This window comes from Haliotis rubra, unplaced genomic scaffold (assembly GCF_003918875.1).
Source record: "Haliotis rubra isolate DU_JTF1 unplaced genomic scaffold, ASM391887v1 Scf502, whole genome shotgun sequence".
Classification (NCBI taxonomy): domain Eukaryota; kingdom Metazoa; phylum Mollusca; class Gastropoda; order Lepetellida; family Haliotidae; genus Haliotis; species Haliotis rubra.
In genome coordinates, this window is record NW_025767194.1 from 533035 (window position 1) to 545148 (window position 12114).

Below are 12114 nucleotides of genomic sequence, written 5' to 3' on the forward strand. Positions count from 1 at the left end.
GTATGTTAGTTCACATTGGTGAATCATTTAGACTTAATAGTTACTAGTACTTCGAAACCGAAATATAAAATATATATTACATAATTTAAATAATTACATTGACCAAAATTGCGAATAATCGAATATATATAATACAGACCGGTGTAACACATTCTCGCTAAATTTAAAAAATACAAACTACAATAATACACAAAACATAACACCTCAGCACCCCGTAATACAAAAAAATATCAGTGCAAAAAGGAAAAATATTTCAAATTGGTGCTTGCAATAAATTGCGCATCCGCCGGTATACAACTACTGGAAACTCTCAACATCGTTGGGCTTATGCAATGACATAGCTTGTAGAGATGAAACACCAGTGAGCGGAGCTTATACCCACTCGCAGGGCTAGACAACCGTGTTGCCATGCAGGCGTCATAGGGCATTGTTTCGAGAACGTGCTTTCGAACAAAATCACATTACATTACGTAAAAGGGTATTATGACGTATTTTTAAGTTTCTGGTGCTGTATTCTAAAGGTAGGCCGCCAAAATTTGGCCAACACATGATGTTTATCTCCTAAATAACACCCGGAAATTTTATTTCATGGTATATTTGAACATCAACGTTGGTAACGATAGAACAGCCTGGTCCGGGCATGCAACTTCCGTGCCCACCTACTTCCGGCTGACGCCGTCGGTTCCAAATGAATTCCCGTGCTTCAAATACTCAATAACACCCGGAAATTGGCCAACACATGATGTTTATCTCCTAAATAACACCCGGAAATTGGCCAACACATGATGTTTATCGACATTGTAAACACAAATGTAAACCAAAAGGTCCACACACGTTTATGTGTCTGCACTCATTGACATAGAGTACGGGTACAGCAGTGCAATGTCATCAGCCGGCCGTTTCGGCTGTCTCCCATGGTAACATCTAGAACTGCTCATTTGTGACGTCATTCGGACTTTACGTCACAATATGATTTGAATGACGTCATCACAGCCGACGACGTAACAATACAATAGTGTGCACACTCCGGCCGCATGGAACTCTGGGTAGGAGAGTGAATAGTGTGAGCGATGTTTGTATGTATTACGCAGCGAATTTCCGGGAATCGAATACCATTTGATCACGTTTTTCAACCAATCAGATTAAAGAACACAGTGACTTTTGGTTTACAATTCTCATTTGAGCATAAATGCATATAATAAAATTATTTCAAATAAAGTTAATTGTAAATATATAATCACATTTTACAATATATACTATTGTCATTCTTTCATATTTTCATTTTGATGTTTCAATAGTGTTTATCTTGCTAACCCCACGCCCACTTGCGTGCTTGTCAAGGGCGGATACAGCTTTTTGAGAAAGGGTGTACACACTCTTGAGAAAGGGAGGGTGAAACACTTCATTTTTTTTTTTGCAAGGGTCATTGAATAAACTTTCAGGATAAAAGTGGGGGTGCGCACCCCTGCATTCCCCCCTCTGGATCCGCCTTTGCTTGTGATCTAATTATAGATTCAGGGAATTGTCGCCCAGTGTACTTGGGTATAACCCATCGCGTGACTGCATAAGGGCATTATAGGTCATGTGACTTCCCAGTTCTCATTTGTCGTGGTAACAAATTCAGCTGAGACGTACAATCTGAAGGTAAGGCGGTGTTTATAGTGACATAATTTGGGTTTATATAAACACTTTGAATGCATACTTATAGTTCTTTCTTCGCACTGTCTATGTTGTTGTTTACAGTGATCTAATGTTTATTCATATCTACTGTGAATGTACACTGTCAACACTGACCTGTCTCTCTTCAGTCTATCTATATTGTTGTTGTTTACAGTCATATAATCTGGGTTCATATACACACGTTGAATGCATAATGTCATCACTGATTTGTTTCGTCCGGCTGTCAATATTTATGGTGCTTTCAGTGATACTATATGTTGGTCCATATACACATTTCGACTGTCTATATTATTGTTGTTGTTTACAGAGATATAATGTTGGTCCATATACACACTTCGCACTATCTATAATGTTGTTTACAGTGATACAATGTTGGTCCATATACACACTTGGCACCATGTATAATGTTGTTTACAGAGATATATTGTTGGTCCATATACACACTTCGCACTATCTATAATGTTGTTTACAGAGATATATTGTTGGTCCATATACACACTTCGCATTATCTATAATGTTGTTTACAGAGATATATTGTTGGTCCATATACACACTTGGCACTGTCTATGTTGTTGTTTACAGAGATACAATGTTGGTCCATATACACACTTGGCACTGTCTATGTTGTTGTTTACAGAGATACAATGTTGGCCCATATTGTGGCGGCCGGGACTCACACTTCAATTAAACCTTGTCAGTCTTGTTTTCAGGAAGAGTCAAACACTTCTTTTCAATGAATAAATAGCTTTTTATTCATGGGTATAAATGTACTTCAGCACAATGCTATTTCTAATAAGTAGATCCCTCTCAAGCTTAAGGTTTATGTGCATGGACCAGTGTTAGGGCAATATAAGTATGACCTTTGACTTTACTGTTATATAGATATAGTGATGGCTTAATTATCTGGGTAATCTGAATAACTTGATAGTTACTAAGATATTAATATGCGTCTGTGTTCGAAAAGTGCAGTCTATCTATAGCATCAGCTATTATAATTATGTAAGGACAAGGGGAACTTTTGGGCTGAATTATCTGCCCTTGGTTTGAAACTGACCTGTAGACTGCCAAAGTCAGAATGACCCAACATGGGTCTCATCGTATTTATAGGTGTGAGAAAATGGTCACATGTCAGTTCTAGACCAATCAAATTACGAGATATTACGTCCCCGTTACGTCCTTATTCTTTTGAGGGATCTACTTTCACAACATGAAACCACTGAAATAAAGAGGAAGGCGAATTATCTCAGGAGGTAATCAGGTAGGAAAATGACTATTTTTACCAACCAATTAATTATGTGTAATTAATTCATTAATTGCCTTCCAATATCATAAGATCAACAATTGCGTCTCTCTACGTCTTGCTACGTCCTTGCTGCCTGCTGAGGGGGACGTAATATCAACAAGTAGCATCGGCTGGGAATTATGATGGACAATTCAAAGAGGAAGATTACAGATGTCAGGAGGCAATTGGAGTTTATCTGACACATAAGATGTTTAAAAACATGACTCAGCCCCTTATACAATTAGACAGTGGCACTGGAAGTCATATTTATGAAAAAACACGTTCATAAATAATGATGCTGAACATCGCGTATGAATACAACAGTGAGAATCACATAGTTCCCGTTGTCAGAATTAACATCGGCTTTGAAACATGACCTGATACATCATCAAGTACAATTCTGGGTTCCTCTACGTAATTCACAAGATTACATAAACTTTACAATGCAAAACACTAAGCTGAGTCAAAAGTAGCGGTAACCCCGTTGCGAAATAGACTGGCTGTCACAAAGTTAAAATGGCGGGCGTCACCAAAACATGTAGCTCGGCCCTGATCACAAATTCACCAAAGAATGGATAATTAACGAGTGTCAAGGGATTATGATCAGTTTGTCGAAGGACAAGGTAAGATTAATCCATATCGGATAGTTAGTTTTCGTAACTGGACGCTTAGAGCGAGGAAATGTCAAAAAGTTACGGTCAATTCAAAAACTCTTGAAAAGGTAAACAAGGTCGTTCTGACAGGCGACGTTGTTGACATTGACTCTTACAAAGTACAACTGTGTTCTAAACAAATAGCGTAATGTGATGGCACTAGCTTATGATGTTTTACGAATGCAATACATGTTATAATGCTCAAAACAACATGCTACGATCTTTTGCTAGATTTCTTACCAAAACAGATTTCAAAACACTGAATTACGTGAAAACGAGATTGCCAATAATACTCGTATATAGCTGCAAAACTAATTACACGATAATTATAATAACAATTTCTGCACTGCCATAAACTATCAAAAATACAGATATATAACAGATATCGCACTATCTATAATTGTTTACAGAGATATAATGTTGGTCCATATGACACTTCGCACTATCTATAATGTTGTTTACAGAGATATAATGTTGGTCCATATACACACTTGGCACTATCTATAATGTTGTTTACAGAGATATAATGTTGGTCCATATACACACTTGGCACTATCTATAATGTTGTTTACAGAGATATAATGTTGGTCCATATACACACTTCGCACTATCTATAATGTTGTTTACAGAGATATATTGTTGGTCCATATACACACTTCGCACTATCTATAATGTTGTTGACAAAGATATATTGTTGTTCCATATACACACTTCGCACTATCTATAATGTTGTTTACAGAGATATATTGTTGGTCCATATACACACTTCGCATTATCTATAATGTTGTTTACAGAGATATATTGTTGTTCCATATACACACTTCGCACTATCTATAATGTTGTTTACAGAGATATATTGTTGTTCCATATACACACTTCGCACTATCTATAATGTTGTTTACAGAGATATATTGTTGTTCCATATACACACTTCGCACTATCTATAATGTTGTTTACAGAGATGTATTGTTGGTCCATATACACACTTCGCACTATCTATAATGTTATTTGCAGTGATACAATGTTGGTCCATATACACTTAGCACCATGGATAATGTTTACAGTGATATAATGTTGGTCCATACACACTTCGCACCATGTATAATGTTTACAGTGATATAATGTTGGTCCATATACACTTGGCACCATGTATAATGTTTGCAGTGATATAACGTTGGTCCATACACACTTCGCACCATGTATAATGTTTACAGTGATATAATGTTGGTCCATAACACCCAATAGTCCACACCAAGGCGGGTTGAACAGTACTCTTTAAAACGAGGTGCCTTTCTATAAGGCTGTCACAGGGATACGGCTGACGGTCCCTGGCTGATCCATACGATCAGCTCTCTTGACCACTTTTCTAATGTGAAGTTTATACGGAAAAGTCTTTTTCATTTGACGAGAGGTCGACCACAGTACCACGAATCTGATTGACATATTTTTACTTTGGCTCTTTTCACGGGACTGTTCTTGTAATGACAATGACGGAAATATATCTCATTCCCAGGGAAACACCACGAAGGTCCCCTACAGGAATACTGCGTTGTTTACTGATCATTTAGACACTTTAATCCAGAACACACCGAGTTGAAATGGTGAAAATTCGATTAGTCTAGCATCAGCTCTATTGTCATCATATTTCCTAATCAATTCAGATACAAACTGAATGGATTACATTTAACATCAGAACACAACAATGGAACATGGATTTTCAATGGATTACATATATCAATATAACGTGAACGTCAGAACATAGCCAGCCGACATGGATTCTATTGGATGTAAAGGCAAAATAGAAGTGAAAGGTACATGACTAACGCTTAGTCTATGAGTAAATACATCATGTTGATAGTAACAAATAATCCCATTTAAACTGAAAAGGAGCCCCAATGAGATGGGTGAGATCCTGTAACATATTCAGAGAGAGAGAGAGAGAGACTATTTTAGATTTTATTGGGTATTTGACATTTGAGATTTTATGCATAATTGCAAATATATTTCCTTCCTACTGTAATACTTGTGCCAGCGTGAGTACCATTAAAGATTCAGGCCTTGTGGATTATCAGTTGGTACATATGTCAATGTTCTAGACGGTTTGGATCCTACATTGTCGGTGTCCTGGTCGGTTATATTCTGTTCAAGAACAAAGACAAAATTGCACTACGCAAGTACTTATGGAATCATGTTATCGTCGACAGATATGGGTGAGACAAGTGTACAAGAAACCAGGACGAGGGCTTTATTTCAGTTTACTGTAAGAGAGAGACACGCAGAGAGACACCCGCGGCTGAAGTGTATTGACATATCAGTTCATCCTATGTCGCAAGACACATCCGTGATACGTATCGGTTTAAATATGGAAGGACATTCCTCGAGGTTACTCTTCTTCCGCGTGAACAGAAGAGGTCACTGGGCAACTTCTTACGTCACAACTGGTACGCGACAGGAATAGGGTGTGTTGAGCTATTTGTAGCTGGTTGCAGTACATTGTCAGGGCTTGGCAGTTGTAGGACTGTACATTGTAGGTTTACATTATATACTTGGATATGTAGTCATATTAGCCTCATACAATTTTTGCAGGATTTGTCAACAACTTAATCACATTTCTTTGAGATGCATTTTAGAAGTTGAAGGAAAACCAAATTCTATGGATAGACAACTTCTTTATTGCAATGAGTGCGACGTCTCGGTGTAGGTACCAACACCGTTATCAAGCAGGTAGCATATGGCGAGGGGATCCACTTTACTACAGAAGCTTCCTATGTAAGCTGAGACTCCACTGACGCACTACATTGAGTATGAGATTACAACATAACAAACTTCGTTTACCATCACTATTTGACAGTAATTCATGCACGGACATTTATGATATATTTGGAATCGTGCACTGGACAATGCTATCGGTTTAATTTAAGTTGATGTGATGTCTACGTATGATGTATGTACGCTCGAGTCAATACATTCAACTAAATGGTTCTCAATCTATGCCATTTCTGGAGTTTCCACGGAATAACGGCTTTCAGGTATGGAATTTTGGTGGTGGGATGAGAGGGGCAACCATCGACATGCACTTTTTGGGGTCTGTACACAAAAGTCATAACATAGGGATTCTGGGCCTGCTCACTTAGTATTGTGCAAGCCCATTCCCTTCAAATGGATATATGGAACCAAACCCGGGAATCCTATTATAGATATCGGCGTGATGAGCGAACGCCTTGATTGAAACCACTAGGCTACCCACTTGAGAAGTAAATCAACGAATGCATGTTGTTGTTTGAGGTATTGTGGGAAGTTTTATTATAGAACCCCGAAATGAGTTCGGAAGCTGGAGTTTAGTTTTAAGAAATATTCCAGTTCCTGATGGTTCAAGTAATGATGACATCATAGAACAGACCAATCATGAAAGAACAATGTATTTTAAATGGGCGTCCATTTTTAGCGTTGTCATTCAAAACAGATTCTATGGTGGCAAGTGGTTTAAGATTATATATCATTATTATATCTGCAGAGTCGAGGATATCGTACGGTGTGGTCTTAGGAATTGCTGTAGTTTGCGGTAGTACATCAACAAATCTTTTAGTTGACACATTTGTATTTCTCACTGTATTTTCATAATAATCTATATTCTTTCAGGCAAACTACACCCTTCCACAATTAATCTCACAAGATATGATAACTCAGTTACTTTAGGAAGCCCAGAATACAGAAATCCATTACCGCTTTTTCTGACGTTAAAATGATCCATGGAAATGTTCCGACATAGCAACAACTGTCACACTAAATGTTGATTGTCTCATTCATTGCCGACATGCTTCATTTCAGGATTGTCTCCCCTAGTTTTAAGACTTGCAAGTTTAAAGTTACTCAATGGCGACAGCAGCAAGTATTAACGTTACGAACCATGACGTCGGGACTGTCCAAATAGGAAACGGGAACACTGTCCTCAATTTCCCTGATGAAATCGACCTGAATTTGAACATGAAAATCAATAACCAAAGTGATGTCGTTAATTTCAACCCGAATATCACGGTAATGGTTGCTGATAAGAAAGAAGAACCCACATCCTGCGTTATTTCAGACGGAGATATAGAGGTCAAGGTCACGGATGTTCCAGACAGAGAGGTTAAAGATGGCATGTCCCCTACAACACCAGCAAGCTGGACAGAAAACATTGTTCAAACAGTCAGAAACATATTTTCTCTGAGATCGTACTTATATGGTAAGTTGGGTTTGCGTTAAAAAAGTGGTGAGTTCCACGCTATCTAATATTTGAATGATTTAGTTTGAAATATTTACTCTGAACCTAGTAATCTGACAGACAAAAGAATGTATACGCTCGTGTTTGGCGGTGGTTAAACATGAAACAAGCATTTGTCGTTCGATGGTGATGTATTATACGGGTACCACAATTATGTTTCGAATCTTAAGTTGGCAGAGATTTGGCCAAAGTTTTGATAACGTTTGTATTTCTGTTTTGTCAATCCAATTTTCCAATTATATAGTTTATTTGTTTACATTTTCATAACATAAATGTCTATAGGTCTTTGGTTTGGATCTCAGGGCGATTCACATCAGTTGATGTTTTTCAGGGGGAATATCGGAGCCATCAGATGACACCGTGACGATCCTGGACAGACACCGGGTGGTACTAGAACCAGGAGATATCGTCCTCGCAGACGCATTCGTGTTGTATTCAGGTAAACCCTTGTGTGATATATACCACGTGCCTCTCTTGTCGTAATCATCGTCACAGGTATCTAAATTCATCAGTGGAATGAGAACGTTTAATCCATTTTCTTCTTGTTTCCTCGAACCAGTCAGTAGTAATAACAAATATTGAATGAAGTGAGAAGTCTCGCATGACGTCAGGTCCCCCATCCTCTATAATCTACGTATACGTTACGATCACTCTCCACTATACCCTGGATGCATCGACGGCTTGGGGCGAGGATTTTATTACCTCCCTTGGCTGGCTCCGCATTCTCACAGGAGCCAATCAGCCGCCGCCGTTACAACCGAGCTTGTCAGTGTCAACAAAGATTGCGGTCGCATTTGCAAAGGTTTGTTCGCAGTGCCACTCAGATTTTTTGGGAAATAATTAAGACAAATTCACCGATCTGAAACTTTAAAAAGAATATATGAAAGAACTCCTTCTACTTGTTCACATCAATTGTGTTGCCAAGTTTAAACGGTTAGATAATTTAAGACGCGAAAGTGAGTAGTGATTGGTACGCTCAACTTCCCAGCGTAGGCACCTGACTGGATAAAAAGCCAAGGGAGGTAATAAAATCATCCCCCCAAGCCGAGGATGCATCCAGGGTATAGTGGAGAGTGATCGTAACGTATACCCTGGAGATTATCGAGGATGCAGGTCCCCCGTCTACTTGTGAAACCGGCGTTCTTCCATCTGTGCATTGTGTTGCAGGTGGAGGAACTATCCTGAGACGAGAACAGGACACAGGGATGGTCATCAAGACGAAGTTGGACGCAGACTCCGAGTTTGAAAAATGGGAATTCTGGTACCTATCATTTATAGTAGCATGCGCACATTTACAACAAATACACTGGCGAGTCAGGAAACAATATGATAATATGACACTATAATATGTATGTCATCTATTCTCATGCTAGGATAAGGGGGCACCAGTAATCAGTGTGCCCTTATTCATATTGATTGTTTGTTTGCTGTTTAACACCGCACTGAGCAATAGTCCAGCTATATGACGGGGCCTGTAAATAATCGAGCGTGGACCTGAAAATCCAGTGATCAACAGCATGAGTATCAATCTACGCAATTTAGATATGATGACATGTATCAACCAAATCTGACCACCCGATCCCGTTAGTCACCTCTTACGACAAGCATGAGGTCATCGGCTAATACTGTTGAAGTACTGATGGCTGGCTGGCTGGCCGAGTTTGGCTTACGCTGCTTATAGCAATATTCCAGCAACATCACGGCGGGGGACACCAGAAATGGGCTTCACACATTGTACCCATGTGGGGATTCGAACCCGGGTTTTCGGCGTGACGAGCCAACGCTTTAACCACTAGGCTACCCCACCGCCCCGAAGTACTGATGGAGGGGCATATGTGATGCATGGCATTTCAAGAACACCAATAATCCGATATTTTATTACGCCGTGCAAATGATTAACACGTCCATGTCCCCACTTTGTCATTTATACAACATGCAATGACCTGGTCCCAGTCATATCACCTCATGGCTGACCCGTGAAGGTCCGGGTTAGAATGAGCCTACAGTAACCCATGCTTGTCGTAGGAGGCAGACTAACGGGATCAGGTGGTCAAGCTCGCTGACTTGGTTGACATATGTCATCTGTTCCCAATTGCAGGATCGTTGCTCATGCTGTTGATCACTGGATTGTCTGGTCCAGACTCGATTATTTACAGACCGCCGCCATATAGCTGGAATATTGCTGAGTGCGGCGTAAAACTAAACTCACTCACCTCATGGCTGCGTTTATTTAAGGAACACACGAGAGTATTACGACTTCTACACACCCTCAGAACGGATAACACGAGCCCACGGCATCCTGGACAGCGTCTTTAAGGGGTCGGACTGTGACTTCGTGTCCTGGTGCTATGCAGGGATGATGTGGGACGAGGTATTTACTCCTTGGCGTCATACCAACAAAATTGGCTCTTCTATGTGTCTATCTTACCGGGGCACACGTTTCCCAGAAGAAAAATTAATACTTAGGAGAAAAGGAAATGTCAAATATATGTTATACTTGAACTTCATCAGAGGAAATACAGGTGGCCCAATCGTGTTTTACGCCGCAGTTCGCTAAACAGAGCCGATTATGTTTCTATGTCTGTCACCAGATACACGTCTCTCTGGATAAACCAAAGCGGTTAATTACTGACACTAGTGTCATATCAGGCTTTCCCGTACATGAAGCCGACACGCCCTGGCTGGAATGTTGTTAAAAGTGATATTACCCATCCCTCTCACTAAATACTATCGTATATCGTATGCTAAATATGCTATAATGTCTGGTAAATGGACCAGAGAAGCCTTTGCAAAAATGTTTTGTGCTGGTTGGCTTTGATCGTCTTGGAAGGGTTTCCTTCATTCCTAAATCTTATTTGTGTTTAGTTGTTTTAACCTGTGGGACCTGTGACTCACGGTATTCCAAGGCATTGAGTGTAGACACGCACGCACGCACGCACGCACGCACGCACGCACACACACACACACGCGCACCACCCCGATCTAGTTTAATCTCATCAGAGATGGTCATCTCCGGTTTCATCCGTGAAGTATTGGCGGCTATTTGATGCCTCAATCAAAGAATGGGTTCGAGAGTGAAGGCGGTCATCCCCAAAAGGCGGGACCACCTCCGTGGTGTAGTGGTTAGAGCGTCCGCCCGGAGTACGGAAGGTCGCGGGTTCGATCCCCGACCGCGTCATACCAAAAGACGTTAATATATGGTACTTGTTGGTCCCTGCCTGGCGCTCGGCATTAATGGGTACAACAAGGACTGTTCGGCTCGGAGTCAGTATAATGTGTCTGAGTGGGGTATTCATGCTTCACTACGGCATGGTATCTCAGTGGGCTAGCACTATAAAACCAGCTTCAGTCTGGGCTAGTACAAGCAGCCGCACATACACATACACACGCATGCACGTCGTCATATGAGCGAAATATTCTCAAGCACGGCGTTAAACCCAATTCCACCACCACCACCCAAAAGGCGGTAATCCTAAATATGACATGCAACCATGACCATTTTCTAAAATGCTTTGTGTATTCACAATAATAGAGTGCTGGTCAACTCCTTCAATTCCAATCCAATAATTAAGAGTTAACTTGAATCTTATAATTACAATTTCGTTGTTACGCAACAAAAACGACTGATCGCATAACGTTTTTGTTGCCATGACGACGATGATTACATATTCATGTTACTTCTGTTTACAGGCACACTGCAATGGCTATGCGTTATACTGTCGGTAGTAACCAAATCACCATGGGAACGAGAAGACGGATGAAAGTTAGCTGTGAACAGAAACATTAGTGGTCGAATGCTAATTTCACTACATCAGTAAAGTGATGAGGAGTGTGTTCATTGTTTGTTTCAAGAACGTGTCATTGTGAATTCTTAATAGCTTCCCTTGAGAATCTGGTCCGTACAGAGGTCTTTGGCTGAGCGCAAGGATTTCAGGGAAGGGGGTGAGCCTGATCTTTGACAGAGGTCTTTGGTTGACTGCAAGGATCTCTGGGAAGGAGTTAAGCCTGGTCTCTGACAGAGGTCTTGGCTGACCGCAAGAATTTCAGGGAAGGGGGTGAGCCTGGTCTCTGACAATTACATGGAAGGTTTAGTGTCATTTGTACATAAGCATTGTTTCAATTTATCAAAACCTTCACATTTATATGTATATTTTGCCAAATAAACATTGTTGTTATTCAAACAGAAAGAAACAACATGTTTTCATTTTGCTGGGTTTAGCGACCGAATGGCATGT

General features: G+C 40.2%; 1 protein-coding gene across 1 annotated transcript; it reads left to right on the forward strand.

The window, feature by feature from the left end:
• The first annotated feature begins 1537 nt into the window (after positions 1 to 1537).
• On the forward strand, positions 1538 to 12062 carry LOC124291937. Its single transcript, XM_046729022.1, has 7 exons — positions 1538 to 1644; positions 7444 to 7840; positions 8211 to 8318; positions 9047 to 9140; positions 10115 to 10250; positions 11570 to 11635; positions 11787 to 12062. Exons 2-6 carry the CDS (start codon positions 7489 to 7491, stop codon positions 11603 to 11605), a joined length of 726 nt encoding a protein of 241 aa, XP_046584978.1. The 5' UTR covers positions 1538 to 1644; positions 7444 to 7488; the 3' UTR covers positions 11606 to 11635; positions 11787 to 12062.
• The last annotated feature ends 52 nt before the right edge of the window (positions 12063 to 12114 follow it).

Coding starts and splice junctions, on each gene's coding strand:
- LOC124291937 (XM_046729022.1), top strand. CDS start 7,489: ATGGCGACAGCAGCAAGTATTAACGTTACGAACCATGACGTCGGGACT. Junction 9,141..10,114: donor TTTGAAAAATGGGAATTCTG/GTACCTATCATT, acceptor CGTTTATTTAAG/GAACACACGAGAGTATTACG. Junction 10,251..11,569: donor CAGGGATGATGTGGGACGAG/GTATTTACTCCT, acceptor TTCTGTTTACAG/GCACACTGCAATGGCTATGC.